This window comes from Heliconius melpomene, chromosome 19, assembly GCF_056956725.1.
Source record: "Heliconius melpomene rosina isolate 202511_hmr_F chromosome 19, ASM5695672v1, whole genome shotgun sequence".
NCBI lineage: Eukaryota > Metazoa > Arthropoda > Insecta > Lepidoptera > Nymphalidae > Heliconius > Heliconius melpomene.
Genome location: NC_140407.1, coordinates 12,479,562 through 12,496,991, shown reverse-complemented (window position 1 = coordinate 12,496,991; position 17,430 = coordinate 12,479,562). Strand labels below are relative to the sequence as shown.

The following is a 17,430-nucleotide window of genomic DNA, read 5'->3' as shown; positions in this document are numbered from 1 at the left end:
ATAGGAAAATTGGTTAAAAGAAACAAAACATAGGTTTGAGGTACGGTTGTATTGTCATAGAGTGCATATATCACGATCACCACCATCCGGACGAGCCACCGCTGGACCAGCCGCTGCCACCACCGCCGCCGCCGCCCAGCTTCCAGCCACCGCTTCCGCCCCCGCTTGACCACCCACCGCTGCCGCCACCGATCTTCCATCCTCCACTACCACCACCGAATCCGCCTCCATGGCCACCGCCGAAACCACCTCCTAAAAATAAATTTATTTTAGATGTCACTGTATGAAACTCAAGACGAAATTATAGAACGGAGTGTAGATTCTCTCTTATTAATTAGGATCTCTGTTCGAAATTCATATTTTACTTAACATTTGGATATCTCGATCTATTTATCTAGCAAGATTTTGACGAATTAAAATATTATTAAAATATATTATAAAATTTTAAGTCTAGTAAGTACAGCCCAGTATCGAAAATTCTGTTTGTTGACAGTTCCGGCGAGGTGAAAATGTGCCTCATCACTGAAGATCAAAACAGCAGTGCGGGGGATCTGCTGAATGTCGCGGCATAAATTTGTTCGTGTGTCTAAGTCTCTAACTGTTAATTCTTGCACTACCTGAATCTTGTATGGGTGAAATTTAAGGTCTCTATGCAGTATTCTGCGGACACTACTGAAAGATAATCCTAGTGAAGCGGCATGTTTCCGAACAGAACGCCGAGGGGATTGTTGAATTGAAGCCCGCACTCTATCCACGTTTTCCGCTGACGTTGACGTCCTAATTCGGCCTTGTGGTCTTGTTTTTAATGCTGATGATGTTGCTCTAAAATTTGATACCCAATTTCTGATTGTTGGTCCAGTGGGAATGGGATCACGTCGACCAATAGCAAAATGTAAACGGAACGCACGCTGTGTTGTGATCACGGAGCCGCCATTTTTAATAAACTCTTCAACTACGAACGCACGATGTTGTCCCGACCAAGCCATTGCTCACACTAAAACTGCATGTCATGGCGCGTCTAATGACACCATCCCCACCCTTCTACTCCTTCCCTTCTTCGTGCAACGTCCTTCCAAAACCGGAAAGTTCAATATGACTCACCCTGTACTTAACAGAAACATAATAGTTGCGAAATGATATTCAAAACATTAAGATGCATTTAATACAGGCATTATTTCGAAATCTATAATTCTGCCTTACTATGAAGTGAATGGATGACCCTCTTGTTCTGTCTTTTGACCTCTCTCTTAATGTGTTGATGCGGTGTGCGCAAATAATACCACTTTTTAAATCTTTGATGCTTAATGTCGGCTGCGTTTATCGCTTGTAGACGACGTAAATGTCGAAGTTTATTATCTATTATATTCGATGAACGAACGCAAATTGTTATTTTTTAATTGTTTTTTTTTTTAAGTTTTCCGCTATATCTTGCATAAAGCAGGGCAGGCAGAAGGGGGAACCTAGAGTTAAGATACTCCGTTCTCCATATTCCGCCGATTTTTCGAGACATTGCGTAACTTAACATGGGACTTATGCCTTGGTTTGGTTCAGAATAAAGAAATGAAAAGATTAAGAAATAATAAATCATTCGCCCAAGTGGGGATCGAACCCACAGCCATCGCGTTACAGTCGCACAGTCGGTCTTGCTTACCTACCTCAGAGTTTATACTACCTAATTTTTAGTATAATATATTTTTGGATAGTCAACACATTTTTTTTAGTGATCCACTGTGAACGGGAGTGAGACTAGGTTGAAGTACTTTTTAAATGTTTGAAAGGTTACTAGGCCGTACAATTATTAGATTTTTGACAATTACTTTTCAATTGATTAAGCAAATATAAACAGGTACATCATATACCTATCATTAAAATAAAATAAAAAGGCAGTACCAATAAACATACATCTACTTTTAGTAGAAACAAAATATGTATATCGTGTTGTCTAGTTTTTACAATGTAAATTGTATTTTACATAATGAGTTTGAATATCCTTTCTAAAGATAGGACATATTATATTAAAGCTTACCGTAACCGCCGCCGCCTCCGCCTCCGCCGCCACCAGAGGTGATGATTTTTATGATTTTAACTTCTGCAAAATAAATAATATCTATGTTTTACTATATATACGTTAAAATACGATAAGACATACATATATCATAATATTTTAGCAGTTTAGATCTTTTTAAGCTACATGGTTTCTAATACATATTATAGTAGAGTAGGTATATTGATATAATAGGTATAGGTATTATATTATAAATATGTAAATTTGTGAGGATGGATGGAGGTTTGTGTTGCAAAACCTACAGAACAGATTTAGATGAAACTTTACAATAATATAACTTATACACCAGAATAACAGAGAATTAATGTAAGTAATGATTTTGTATAACTTGTCTACAATATAACAATAGGTTTCGTGCAAAGCCACAGGTGGATCGCTAGTTAGTATTAACGTTAATTTAAAACGTAATCTAATCTTAGTGTTAACAATATTTAAATGTCACTCACGTCCACCACTTCCGCCTCCGTAGCCGCCGCCGCCTCCGTATCCACCACCGCCACCACTCGACCAGCCACTACCTCCTCCACCACTCGACCAGCCACTGCCTCCGCCACTAGACCAGCCGCTGCCTCCGCCGCCTCCGCGAGACCATCCGCCACCGCCGCCGCCTATGTAACCGGCATTTGCAGCCACTGCTAGGGCTAAAAGACAGACGAAAACCTGGAAGAAAATATAAAACATATTTTCTTATTTTGAAAATTGAAAATCTTTCACAAACTTATTTTACAGCTTTAAATAATTCAGACTTATTTAAATTTATTTTGAGTAAAAGTAGGAAATGATAACGTAAAGGTATATAAAAAAACATTTAACATCTAACATAGGTATTTTTTTAGATGTTTATCGTTTTTAGAACTTTATCAGTTTTTCCAAAAAGTAATAAACATAAAAATATATTTTTTAAATTAGGTACTATATAAACAGTAAGTGAAAAAAGTATTTTGATAGAATATAATCAACAATACGAAATAGCGTACTAGATGGTATTACCTTCATGTTGGTGGTATGCGATACGAGTATATCAGTTGAGGGGTCGGCGGTTAGTTATATATGCAGAAAAGAATCCCCACTCAGGAGTGCGGAGACCGTGAGAGGAGCTAGAGAACGGAAGCTGTTCCGCGGCCAGACGTGATGCAAGCCATTGTCCCTGCGGCTCGGGTGAACTCAGATTAGAACATCGCTGTAATTATGGAAGTAGGATTGCTGATAACCTTATTCGTTATCGAATATTCGTTTAAGTAAATGAATTAACAATCTACATTATGGCAAAGAGCTACGTTGACTTTCGCCACTCAATACACAATGCCTCCAGAATTTAGCGGATAATGAAGGACAGAGTGTCTTAACACTAGGTTCCCTCTGCCTACCTTGCTGTGTGCGGGATACAGCGTGAAGCTATGTTAAAAATAAATTTCAATAATTTGTGCATTGTCATCAGCGGTAAGTACTTACGGTACATCGCATTATTTGCAAGCTTCTATTAAAGCACATTTACGTAACGTTACATTATATTACGTAGCTGTTTGTTTATCGTCTAAGAAAAAACATTACAATATGTAGGTAGGTATCCAATGAAATGAGTAAACCTCATTCAAATTACATTGAATACCTATATTTTTTTTTAAGAATATAACTTAATTTTTTTTTTAATTGACAATGTTGTTTTGGGCCGTAACTAGATTGAATATTATATTCCTGCTCTTATGAGCAGGGCTTGGTACATGTAGGGTGAAAGTAAAAACTTCACATGTCCTGGTACCTACTACTAGGATATTTTTAACATATGATCTGAATGCGGTCTATTTGATAACTAGTTAGAGTAGGGTTAGGGGCAGTGCTCGTAGTCGGCTCCAAACGGGGATACTCATGTTATAATCTATATCGAAGAATAGTTTACCTGTGTGGCAACCTTAGAGGGACACCTATTTTTTTATCAAATGATTAGGAATAGTACTTAGTTGGACTACAACTTAGTTGTGCTTTATTGATTTAAGAGATGACCTGGATGACTCAACTTTTCTCAATAAAAGACGGCACTTGAAAAGGGATAAAATAATTGTACTACAGACATTTGGACTTAAACAGGGGTCTCTTCATCCCAGGACCGTCCTATTTTCCAGCTGGACCCATCATCAGGCATATTCGAATGATATAGTTTTTCATTGCGTAAAAACATGGATCTAATTACGTATTCAATAATTCTTATCGCCCCCGGAGCTATCGAAGTTATATCGAACCGTTGAAACTTAAGTATTGTTAAGTATAAGAATTTCCATGAATGAGAATCGATCTCAGGCGTATGTATACAATGACATATATATCAGGAAGAATACTGGGAATCATTTCCTACTATATATTTAATATGATATTATCATCTGTATATATTTTTTCAGCTTCACGCTCTATCCCGCATTTAGTAGAAAAGGCACAGGGAACCTAGTATTATTATAGACACTCTTAGTATTACAATAATGTAATAATAATTCATTCCGCCGACTAGGAATCGAACTCACAGCTGTCACGTTGTAGTTTACAGTCACACGCTCCTGTGCTACGAGGACCCCATGTAGGTATCTACATATGTAAAAATGACTTATGAAATATTAATATATGCTCTGAATTACTCAACTATGATGTTGTACCGAGTTCTGTCTAAATCGTACAATTAAGTTACATTCTAGTGTGAACGTCGCGTTCAAATGTGAATCGTTGCAAGATTAGGTAATTGCTGGCCACCAACTTTACCGGATCACGATTCATTCACGTAAGTCACTTACCAAAGCGCATCCTTTCTTAAACGTCTGTCGACACTATGAGACATTGAGTTATTTAGATAACTTATAATTTAATAAACATTATATTTGTTGTAACTTTAAACAAGTTGTTTAACTGCAGCTTGACATTTGAAGGTAAAATTAAAGGTAGGTACTAGGAACATTTTGTATACATTTCTTGTTTAATCAATATTTTTATGTTATTAAATATATATCTTATAAAGATCTCTCGAATTACGATAATGTTAACCCAAACAATGTACTTTCAAATTATGTATTGAAACCCTCATCACACCGGAAAAAATAACATAAATTGATTTATTACTACGAGTGAAAATCGAATCCACAAGCAACACCACGTATTTATTTAGGTATGCTAGTAACTATTATTAGGTACTTAATAACATACTGTATATATAAATATACCTAAAATAACTTTTATATTCAATTTTTTTTCTCTGGTGACTCTAGTGTTGAGCTTGAGTGACTCCACACTCTGCATTTCGCTATAATTCAGAGTACTGCCTGTTCATTGACGAAGCTCAAAGACTCTGATGAGTACCTACTTAAATTAAAATAATTCATTCTCCCGCATGGGAATTGAACCCCTATTTGCTGTGAGACGCTGTACAACTGCGCCACGATCCCCTAAACTTATGAATAGGTGTTATATAAATTAAGTAATACAAAAACGGAATGTTTTAATAAATATAACATAGGTAATGTTTTTTAACTTTAATTTATATCATACATTTGTTAGACTGAAGCCGTGAAAAGAAAAGCTAAAGCCTTCAGAACAGATATCAATATATTTTTTATATTTATAAAATTGCGGATTGCATCTTTCTTGTTTCGTGTGAAAAGAACATGATGACTTTCTGCAGCGTACACTCAGCAACCCTAGGTACCTGCAATTTAATGACAAGGAAATGAAAGTTACAACGTATCACCAGTACAAAGGTGATAAAAGTTCATTATCTTATTGATATAGGGTAATTTAGCTAACATTACGATTATTTTTTAATATTTCTTTTGTACTTACTCGTGCATTTTTGTTATTGTAATTTCACATATATACGTACACTGTGGGTATATTCAAATAATTATTAATTAACTATTTTCTTCAGTCATAAGTAAGCTAAATTGACAGGGGCCAGGCGTGGCGCAGGTACACAAAGTGTGACTGTAAGCGCGATGGTTGTGGGATTGATCTCCACTCGAGGGAATGAATTATTATTTATAATAATAATAATAATAAATCTTTATTTTGGACATCCGTTAGTAATTGATATTATTTATTATTTATAATTTTGTTTGTATTAACATGGATATTATTCCAGTGCCTCCATAGTGGGCCCTCCATTTTACATGCCAATGTGCTGAGGAGAGTGTTAGTGCTGCTCGTGATTCTACCTATTATAGAAGCGACCCTCTTCCGACTGATTGCGTAAAAATCATCAACACCTGCCTCTGCAAACATCGTTGACGCACTGCAATGACGAGGCCTCCCTAGCACCGCCCTCAGCACATTGTTGTACTGGACACGCAGAGCGTTGTAGCTGCGCCGCGTAAAGTTAAACCACAGGCTGCAAGTGTAAAAAGATTGGCAGTAGGCTCGAAATAGGGCCAACTTTACTTGTAATGTACAATGTGTGAATCTACGTGCTAACATGTTTCCTCTAACTGACAACGCCCTGCGCTCCCGCTCCATATCATTATCGTCAATCAGGCGTTCGGTTACAATGTGGCCGAGGTATTTGTACTCAGGTACTTGTATAAGCGGAACACCGTTTAATTCGAAATTTGGCTTATAATTAGTATTTTTGATATTTCCTCTAAACAAAAGAAAGACGCTCTTTTTACTATTGTACCTGAGCCCATTCACCTCCGCCCATTCTTCACAAATTTTCAGTAATCTTTTAAGCCCACTGACTGACGGACTCAATAAAACCATATCATCTGCATAACTTATATTGTTCATGGAAATGCCATCGACTGAACACCCTACTCCAGCTCTGTTCAGTTTCTCAATTAGTGGGTCTATGTACAAATTAAATAGCCTAGGTGATGTAAGGCCCCCCTGTCTTACCCCACACTTCAATTTGTACGGGTCACTAAACGCATTACCCCACTTAACTATATTTGTCTGATTATTATACCAATATTGAAATAGGTCAATTAAGTGAGGATTTAGACTAGAGCGTGATTTCAACTTCTTCCACAGTATCTCATATGACACGAGGTCGAAAGCTTTAGACAGGTCCAAAAAACAGGCAAACACTGGCGTTTTCCGCTCAGTATAGTACAGAACTGTCTGCTTGAGGCACAATATCGCACTTTCAGTTGAAAGTTTAGGCCTAAAACCAAATTGTGCATCGTGTAATTCAAGTGTTTTATTTAAACGAGCATCAAGCAGACCGTCCAGCACCTTAGCAGTGATTGTGGCCAAAGATATCGGCCTGTAATTCGCCCTGTCTGCCGCGTCACCTGTTCTATTTTTCATAATAGATACTACAACTGTCCGTAACATATCATCTGGGAGATATCTATGTCTACAGCAGAGATTATACAATAACTTGAGGACACTGGGGAGATGTACACCAGCGTACCTCAAATGCTCTATACTCAAGCCATCGTGACCTGGTGATTTTCCCCTTTTAGTACCCTGCAATACTTTATTAATCTCATTAAGAGTAAAAATAAACAAGTCTTTATCACTGTTCACGATGTCTTTAGGGTCACTCTTACATAAGACATTATTTGGTTTTATTGCAAATTCATTCCTAAACATATTCGCTATATTTTTAAAGCCACTAACACCCCCCACCTCCACGGCCCGACTCGGCCGTGCATTCAGTCTATTAGTAAACCGCCAAAATTTACCGAAGTTCTTAGTTTGATATGCTGTTGCCAGTATATCCATTTTAATTTTTTGTTCTTTATCCTGACACCATTTAAGTTTATTTTTAAAGGCCTTACGCGCGTTTTGCATTTTTTCATAAAACATTCCATAGGTTGGTTTTCCCGCCCATACCCAAGACTGAAAGCATTGCCGAGCCGCTACATGAAATGGCCTTACATGTTTATTCCACCCTGTAACATATTTTTTTTTATTGCTTGAAACTTTTTTGTAACTGGCTATAGCTGCCTCCTGCAATATACTAATTATATCTCTATATAATTTATCAATCACTATGTTATGGTGAGAATCATTACAAATATTATCACAACATTCCCTCATTTCTTCCGGTAATTCTATTAACCTTAATTTCTTATTACATAGTTCTGTAAAAAGTTTAATCTGATTGTTATCCCTATGACCCCATATTATTTTATTATTTTCTGCCTTTAACTGCAAAGACTTATTCAACAAAGTTGGTATTTTTAAACTACAAATAACCTCCAAAGGGTAATGATCAGACCATGATACCTCGTTCAAAATATTAATACTTTTAATATAATTTTTAGCAAACTTAGTGACAAGGCAGTGGTCTAGCCAACGCGATGACCCGTTAATATCACTAGTATAGGTATAAGTGTTGGGATTACTACTTGATAACATATCATAATCCACACAATGCCAATATTGCTCCTTACAAAAATGCGTTAATTCGTTAAAAAATAATTCGTTGGGATGGGCATTAAAATCACCTAACATAAAAACTATATTAACACTACAGAACTTAACACTACACTTTATTTATGTATTAACACTACACTTTATTTATTTATTAATTTCGTCCCTCTGGCCACGAAAAATTCGGCGAAAATGAGGGAAACCTACCGCCTACACTGATGTGTGTGGGATACAGCGAGAAGCTGATTATTTGATTGATTTTCATTTTTTCAAAATAATTATTAATAAAAGTAATACTTATTGTGTTAATTATTAATCGGTTTCAGTAATTAAACTAAGCTAAATACGTTTGTGAGCTTTATAGAAGTTCTTCGGATTTGAACGCAAGGGAACGGTGATGATTGTTTATTATGCGTAGAAGGTTATGACGGCAAGTAAACACTAATTACAAGTTACTAGTTAAAAAAAACTGGTTTCATGCAAGGTTGCGATGGCATTTGCTCTTATTTTTTAAGTATTAGGTTGTTGTTAGTTATTTTTTGGGCCTTTGATTTTTCATCTGAAAGTGCTCATAAAGCTAGAATAATATTTCTTAGGGTTTTATATTCATATCTCTCAAGAATTTGCTGGGCTGCTTTGGTTTCACATTAGACCTCCGTTTTTTTGTCTACAGAAAACGCTCATCACGTTGACCAACTTTTGCTAAGATGCTATATTAATATATCTTATAGATTAGACGGGCTACTAGGATACCCATTAGGTATTTAAACCTTCAAAATAAATTATAGCCTACATCTTGCTGAATATTAGAGCTAGAATAGAGCTATAAAATAAACATAGTTTCATTAAAATCCTTACGATGCTGTCGTCGCGTAGTGGTCACAGAATGTGACTTTTGCAGTCATCTCAACAGTTGTGGGTTCGATTCCTATACCGAGAAGTGTGAGAAAGAATTTCAAATTCAAGGAAAAGTAATTAATCGATTTCTGCAAATCAACGTAGAAAATCGACTATTCAAAATTTATTCTACTGTTTTAAATTTAGCTTACCTCGTTTAACAAACAGTTAAAGTTAGACAAATATTACGTCCGGATCTGCTAAGGATGTTGCAAAATTCATATATCTAATATTGCTATGTTCATAAATATTCAAGTAGATGACTATCATGATGTATGTTGTAAAATGATTAATTTTATTTACTTGTTAGCCACTTGCCTCGGTCTTGATTGTATTTACTTTGTGTCTAGGATTCTGTACCTCAAAAGAAAAAAACCAGGACCTTTATGGGACCTCTTTGCTGTCCATCTTTGTATGTCTATCTGTCCGTCTCTCAAGATTACTTGGAGGTAGCGAGTTGTAATTAATATTAAATATTAATAAAGAACAATAAAGCTACTAAATCATCACAATCAAAATATTGAAATTTGCCTTGTAATCAAGACCTATATGGTATTTCCCGTGAACCTAAAGTTACTTATATCATCGAAAAAATCATTTCAAGCAAGCATGCATACAGCCGCAAACATAAGTCTGTCAACTTTTATAAGTTACATTCCCGTTGACCTACAATCGAATGAAAATGAAATTGGTAAGCCCTCGGTGGGAGCTGACTAAAATTCCGACTTGCACTTGACCATTTTTTAAAATAACGAAAAAATATATTTTTTTTACATTATTTATTACTATAATATAAATGTGTCTCTAGTATATCAGTAGGTAGACTATATGCAAAAAATGTACGAGTTATTGTAAGTTAGGTAGGTACTTAGGTTATCAAACTATTGCGTTGCTATTTTATTTCGTGAGAACATTTGTTTTCTTAGATCAAGACTTAGATATATATATGTATTGTATGACTTAGTCATTAAAAATATACCTAAACAGCAGGTAAAAGACAAATTTAATGATCCATAATTCAATGTTTGTGAGGATGGATGTTTGTTCTACTTTCACGCAAAAACTACTTAACGGATTTCAATGAAACTTTACAGTAGTATAGTCTATGCATCAGAAAAACACAGGCTAAAATGTTGATTTGAAAATTTTGTATCATTTGGCTATAATATAAAAAGTTCAAGAGGACGAATCCGCGCGTGGGTCGCTAGTAAATAATAAAAAGTCTAGGAGTAATAAGTACCTAATATCTTTCATATTGATACCTCCATTCGCAAATCAGATAACTCCATCTGCGTCGATTTCACAAGATACGCTGAAAACGTTATGGTATTTTTACATAGGTACCTAATAAATGTTCTGTAAAAAACAGCATAACCTTTTCGGATAATGCAGAAATAGCTCATAAAGCACATGCAATCTGCTATCGACGATATGCTCTCATAGATCCCCTCCGCTAGACAAGCGCATGCCAGTTGGCTTGGATCACGTACCACTGCAACACGAACAACTTCACCGACCATTTCGTGTCATGCTCAATGCCTACAGTTAAGTTCAGCCAAAAAGCTGTTAGGCGAACTCTGTCTTCTTTGGACATCCATAAGTCGAGCGGGCCATATAACATCTGTCCTTTTGCGATTCGTCCATGATCTCCTGAGTTGACACCGGTACTCCGACCGGGCAAGTCTTTTCGGTAAATGACTGAGGCATCCCTCCGGAATGTTTCCTTATGGGGTGAAAGGAACTTGATTCAATTCAACCCCCAGAAGACACAAGTTTGCACGTCAACCACAAAAAGACGGCGAACACTTACCGCTAGGAGCTGCACTCGTTTGTCTTGTCCTTTCTGTCTTGATGTTCTCTTTGCCTGCTACTTGCTGCAAGTTTCAATTACAATACATGGCATATGGCAGTAGCCACTAGTTACATAATCAATACTCACATTACATAAATGTAATGAAATAATATAATACTATTAACTTAATTATAAGGCAACTGCATTAAACCACACATCACATTTATTGTTTGCTTTATGCATATAAATTGATATGATGTACCTACATAGGTATATGTAAGTTTCACTTGTAATGGTAACTGATGTTATAACAGATAGCTTTATCATCTGTGCCTACCATATTTGTTTTAATGGGACCAAATAATGACAACGTCCTCTCAAGATGATACAGGATTAACAATCGTTTCGTTTATGTACGTTTATGACCCTATTCACATAAAAACAATCTCTTTCGCATATATTTTTTGCGGTAGGCACACTTAATTAAAAATATTTATTATTAAATATATATTTGTTTCTTAGACGAAAATATTAGGACGACACATTGTGTAATTGACCTAGACCTAGACACTGTACAGTACAATCTTAAAACTTGGTATTTGGTAAGTATATTTATTTTTTATTTAATTCCATTTAAAATTAATAAAATATAATATTACGTAGCTATGTGTACTAGGACAAAGTTTTAAAAATCATATCGATCGTTATAAACTTTTATTTCCCTTTTAACTTTAAGCGTGATCTGGTTAGAGCTATTATTCCTCGCTATAAAAATTTTAGTAGTCAACTAAGAAATTAAATTTAGCCTCAACTTATATGTGAAATTTATTAGAGACTCATAAAAAGATTAATTTTCAAGGAAAGGTGAAACTTTAAGTTTTATTAAGACGGAATGACACCAGGAAGTTCCTGGCAGAAACTGAATATAGTACAGTTACCCCTTAAAATAAAAAACCGGAAAAGCATGAGTCTAGCTCGCCCACCGAGAGTCCTTGTCTTTTTTATAAAACTATCTTTTTTTACTTACAAAAAAGAATATAAAAAAAAGAAAAAAATCCACTTGGATTTTTTCAGGAAATCAAGGCACTATAGATCTGAGTATATAGTTTGAAGTTCAATTCGATATTTCCAAGCGGACAGACGACGGACAGCAAAGTGATCTTGATCTTAAGGGTTCCTTTTTTTCTTAAAAGGTACGAAACCCTTAAAAATTGAGATTTTTTTAACAAATCGAATAAATTAAGAAATATTGATTCGTACAGTAGATACACTACTCATAACTCTCATAAAAATGAAAATGTGCCAGCTCTATGACGATTCATAAGCTCGCTTGCACTATTACCACCTTGAGTTAGTAACATGAATATTCAATTTGATCAACTAGTGACGGGATTACATACAAAGCGCAAATTATTTCAAGATTATAATTTCAAGATGTGATTGGGCTACCGACAATGAGCGAGGAGCGCGCCCTGAATATTTACTGCGAATGTGACTAAGAGTGACCAAGAGGCACAGGTCATGGATAGATTTTAGATAAATAATTAAGCTGAGCTTCAAATTATTGCGAAATATATTTATTTACCGTGTAAATGTGAACTCCGCTTAGTTGGATTTCGTAAATATTGATTTACTTAGACTTCAAGTCAATATCTATCTCGAATTACAACATAACAAAAATAGGTAAATACATTGTAGGTATATCTCTTAATCCTATTATCGTATCCTCGTATACCTACCTGGGATGCCGTGGCCGTACCGTACGTGGCGCACGGGCACAAGGGTGTGACTGTATCGCGACTCTTGTGAGTTCGATTCCGTTCGAATGAATTATTATTTACTAACCTACCAGAGCCGCTTGAACTATAAGAATATTTATTCAATATGTTTATTTTCGTCTTAGTATCCTAATAGCAAAATTAATAGATTTAACAGTCGCGAATTATAATTAACAGTCGACACCTATAAAATTCTTCAACCAGTTAAATCTTTACAAGGAACCCCGTAAAATTTAAAGGGGGCCCTTGTATTTTATTGTATCCTATGGAACTGTAGGTCTTAATTTTTTCTTTTTCGTTTTATGTAGTCGGGGTTTTTGTTTCTTCAGAGTCAGTCAGAGATCAAAGCTGTGACCTTCGTGGTAATTGGAAATGTATAACGAATTCATCAAAAGCCGTAAGGACGACTACCTCAACTATGGTTAAAAATCAAACTGTTATTAAGATTAGACCATCTCAAAATAATTGCCACATTGAGAAATATATTCATGGGCTCACGGTCACGGGTCAAGTGAAATAAATAAAAATACCGCTCAGGCAAATTAATTCTGATATGAGCTAATGTAAAATTAAAACAAAAAATATGTTTCTATATAATATTTAAATTAAATGAGTTCATTACTGAATCTTTAATCAAAATAATATTATGTCTCAGTAAAGGGGAGAGGATAAAAACAATTTACAAATATGAAATTATAATATATTATTTCAGGTTCACTCTTTATCCCGCATACAGCAGGGTAGGCAGAGGGAACCTAGTCTTAAGACACTCCGTTCCCCACTTCCCACCGAATTTTTCGCGACATTGCGTGTTGAGTGGTGGAACTCAACTCCGCGATTTGCCTTGACACGAGAGCTACGAAATGAAAATATTAAATATTTAATTTCCTCGAGTGGGAATTGAACCCACAACCTGTTGCGTTTACAGTCACACTTTGTGCCCCTGAGCCACCGGCCACAAAATTTGTTAATAATAAAGTAAATATATGTAGATCTGGCTTGAAAATTGGTAATAATTAAATATATAAGTACTCTACTTCTTGCCTACTTCTTAGAAAAATACTTAATTTTAGAAAAGATATGGCTAAACAGTACAAAAAGAGTAGTAGTAGTAGTACGCTTGTAATATAAATAATTTAAATAATTAATTTAAATTATTTATATTACAAGCGTAATAAAAAATAGGATGAAAAATAACAAAAATAAGATAACTTTCTCGAAGTTCATTAAATTTATGTATGTATAAGTAAATTTTAAAATATGTATATAACTTGTCATCTACATATACCTTTCTCTATTATTTTTACGACGAAGCCTTTAATATTTGTAAAATAAAAATAGAAGTTGATAGGATACTATAACGTATACTTAATGTAGCTTTGAGTAACGCTATTATTTTCAGGCTGCTCGAAATCATTTGGTCCAGACTGATGTTGCAAGTTACAAAGCAGTTATCTTGATGCGGGGAAAGGATTGTCGACCCACTTGTTACAGCAATGGATATCGTATTATATTGCGTTAATTCCATACGAAACGTTCTCATTTCGCCTAGTTATTATTGCTCAAATTTTAATAACAACACGATAATATCTAATGTCAGAAAAGAAAACATTAATAATCATCATAATATAAAACAAAATCATGCAGGGCTTAAATCCTATTGAATACCTAACTGAATTATAAATGTACCTATGTAAAGAATATATGTGTATTACAGAAGAAGCTTATGAAAACTTTATTCTTAAAATAAATTATTATAGATTTACTATATTATTTATTCTACAGGGTGGAAGAGGCAGCGCTTCTTTTATTGAAACTGCGTATAGGGTAATATATTTCAAACCCACACCTAAGAAATGAATCAAGGTACCTCAACAGTTTCGACGTAGGATTTTTTTTACATTTCACGATTTTTATCCATACCTGTATTTCGTGTTCGTGTCGTGTTCGTGCGACGTTTCCGATTTGACAGGTAAGTGTGTGCGTGCCTATGTTATACTTTACAAATGACGTTTTATTTTAAAACGATAATTTTATTATTTATTTTGTTTGAAAAAATAACTTTTTCATTTTTGGGAATTATTTTTTTTCCGAATTATATTAGGCTTTTATAGAGTAGTTAAAACTGTGGTTTCATTTAAAGTGGTGCTGACAATTCCACCCTGTATATAGGTATAAATAAACAACAAATTATTCATAAAAGAATATAAAAAAAACTTTAAAATCCAACACCATAATAGAGTAACATATTTATATAAAAAAATAAAAAACAATCATACTATCAACACTTTATTTAAACATCTACATTAAAATTTTACTAATCTTTATAAATATTCGCTGTTTTTAAATTTATCTTTTCTTTTTCTTTTCAACACGACTACCTCCCATATCTTCCAATTGTTGCTTGAGGTCGATTAACTCGTTATCAGGCACATAGCGTATTTCTTCATGTTCAATAGTATGTTCGTGTACGTTGAGAGTACATCCTTCAGGGAGTAATGAACGGCAAACTCGTAGTAAAGTACCTAGAGCCCACGCAGGAACATCTACTACCTAATGTAAAAAAAAAACTGATTAGTTTCTTTTTTTTTAATATGTTTTATATTTAGAAGACCAAGCTAAATTGAATTTTGAAAAAGAAGTTAATATTATAATGAATTAGTATCCCACTCGTAGCTTTACCCGCATACCACCTATATCTCTATGCTGCATTTGCCAACAAACTCTATATAACTTTCACTCATAAGTTTTTACGTCTTTATCAAATTTATATAAAAATTCTCTGCTTTCCCTAATTTTACACTACTTTTTATTATACATATATATATTTAAAACTATTTTTTTTACAAGACAAATGAGAAAAGTTCATTCTCCCAATGAAACCTACAACTACTTACAATGTGACAGTTGTCATTCTTATAAGCACATATGGCTATAAAACAATAGTAATAGTAATAAGTACATTATTAAAAAGATTATACCTGAACATTTCTTTCATAAATATTTAGGAAATATTCGGCATCAACTGCTGTACTTCCTGGTTTAAATTTTTGCACTTTTAACTGTTGTGCTGGTGTGGCCCAGCTGCAAATATAAATACAGATTTTTCTATTTCTTTTTTTAGCTTCAATCTATATTCCACATATAGCAATGTTGGCTGTGGCCTGCATATTTATATTGTTAATTTCCCTGAGTGGGAATCAAACCCACAAGCATAATGAATATAATCACAATTTTGTATAAAGTGTTTGGGATATTGTATATACTGACCATTCTTCTACTTCAACTCCCATGATTTCAGCATATCTGTGAATTTCTTTCTGGCAAGATTCCAGCAATGCAAAATCATATCCTTTTAATTGTAGATTTAAACAATCATATATAGGCTCATCAGGCTGCATGCTCTAAATAATAAAATAATATAATATATAATAATAAAATAAGTTTTAATAAATTAAGACCTACACTGCAAAATCATTATTCTCAATAATTTATGCTGGTTTTTATTTATTTTTAACTGCATATTTTGTCCATTCTAAATAGTATAATCAGTATTTTTTCTAGGGTTTGACAAAATATACATAAATTGTTTTATAATTGTCGTCACCAACTAAAACAAGTTGTGTTCATATGTAGAGTACTTACATATATAGTTATTTATTTATTTAAAAATACAATAGGGTAAAGAGTTATTACACAGTAACAATAATTACAATGTAAACTTACAATTAAATAATCTGGTTCATATAAGTCACTTTTATATCTTTTCTCTTGTCGTATTCCAGAAATCGAAAGAGGAATACTATAAGATGATTTAAGAAAACGATGGAATTTAGCCTGAAATTCAACATTAAATTTAATATACTTATGTTATACTCCATACTAACACATTATTTGGAATACATACCAAATTAATAACTTTTGACGAAAACATTTTTCGATGGCGAAAAATTTGTATGAAATATTAAGAAGTATTGATATTTAATATATTACGATTGTTATGAGCAGTTTTAAATAATCATAAAATTTACATACTTTACATACTATATTTTTAAGTATATAAATATATATTCAATATATTTATCAAACCTCAGAATATATTAATAATAGTTATTATTTTTATATTTTAGTTAGACGCCAAAATATAACCAAAAAATAAAATCTTCCTAAATTTTTAAAACAAAAAGTTGTCAGTTTTCTGACAGTTAAAATCAAGGAACATGTTAATATGTAATGTCATACTGACATTGTCTGTCAATTTTAAACTCGAGGAACATTACACTCTACAGATTATATTATATGGTGAACTAGTATATTATGTTTCTTGATAGAGAAACTGAAATAAAATGCACAAAATTTTGATATTGAGAACTATTTGATTGTGCGAACCAAACTCGCGCATGTACAGTCGCGTGCATTATATACAATATACGATCTTCGGCCGCACTTTGTGTTACTGTGACACTTAGTACGGTTCTTTGATTATGACGTTCCGAACGTGCCAGTCAAGCTTAACGTCACTTCGTGTCACGATGCAGAAAAATAAA

The 17,430-nt window shown here is 34.0% G+C and overlaps 3 protein-coding genes across 4 annotated transcripts; all 3 read right to left on the bottom strand.

Moving 5' to 3' along the window:
- Positions 1-30: 30 nt before the first annotated feature.
- LOC146528811 (uncharacterized) lies at positions 31-3,210 on the bottom strand. Of its 2 annotated transcripts, none has more exons than XM_085202633.1 (4): positions 3,056-3,210; positions 2,512-2,725; positions 2,027-2,089; positions 31-252 (listed from the first exon to the last, which is right to left on the bottom strand). In XM_085202633.1, the coding sequence occupies exons 1-4, from the start codon at positions 3,059-3,061 to the stop codon at positions 77-79; spliced, it is 459 nt and encodes a 152-aa protein (XP_085058759.1). In that variant the 5' UTR covers positions 3,062-3,210; the 3' UTR covers positions 31-76. The 2 variants fall into 2 exon arrangements, with proteins under 2 accessions (XP_085058759.1, XP_085058760.1); XM_085202634.1 differs by having other exon boundaries at positions 31-229; positions 2,028-2,089.
- Positions 3,211-6,130: 2,920 nt separating this feature from the next.
- LOC146528810 (uncharacterized) lies at positions 6,131-6,948 on the bottom strand. Its single transcript, XM_085202933.1, has one exon. It carries the CDS (start codon positions 6,818-6,820, stop codon positions 6,131-6,133), a length of 690 nt encoding a protein of 229 aa, XP_085059059.1. The 5' UTR covers positions 6,821-6,948.
- An 8,211-nt stretch (positions 6,949-15,159) lies between these two features.
- Positions 15,160-17,109, bottom strand: mRpL48 (mitochondrial ribosomal protein L48). The gene is made up of 5 exons (XM_085203251.1): positions 16,791-17,109; positions 16,610-16,720; positions 16,154-16,287; positions 15,865-15,967; positions 15,160-15,436 (listed from the first exon to the last, which is right to left on the bottom strand). The coding sequence occupies exons 1-5, from the start codon at positions 16,815-16,817 to the stop codon at positions 15,233-15,235; spliced, it is 579 nt and encodes a 192-aa protein (XP_085059377.1). The 5' UTR covers positions 16,818-17,109; the 3' UTR covers positions 15,160-15,232.
- Positions 17,110-17,430: the final 321 nt, after the last annotated feature.

Coding starts and splice junctions, on each gene's coding strand:
- LOC146528810 (XM_085202933.1), bottom strand. CDS start 6,820: ATGAACAATATAAGTTATGCAGATGATATGGTTTTATTGAGTCCGTCA.
- LOC146528811 (XM_085202633.1), bottom strand. Junction 2,090..2,511: donor CGGAGGCGGAAGTGGTGGAC/GTGAGTGACATT, acceptor TTTATTTTGCAG/AAGTTAAAATCATAAAAATC. Junction 253..2,026: donor CGGAGGCGGCGGCGGTTACG/GTAAGCTTTAAT, acceptor ATTTATTTTTAG/GAGGTGGTTTCGGCGGTGGC.
- mRpL48 (XM_085203251.1), bottom strand. CDS start 16,817: ATGTTTTCGTCAAAAGTTATTAATTTG. Junction 16,721..16,790: donor CGTCAAAAGTTATTAATTTG/GTATGTATTCCA, acceptor GTTGAATTTCAG/GCTAAATTCCATCGTTTTCT. Junction 15,968..16,153: donor GGAGTTGAAGTAGAAGAATG/GTCAGTATATAC, acceptor TTATATTTGCAG/CTGGGCCACACCAGCACAAC.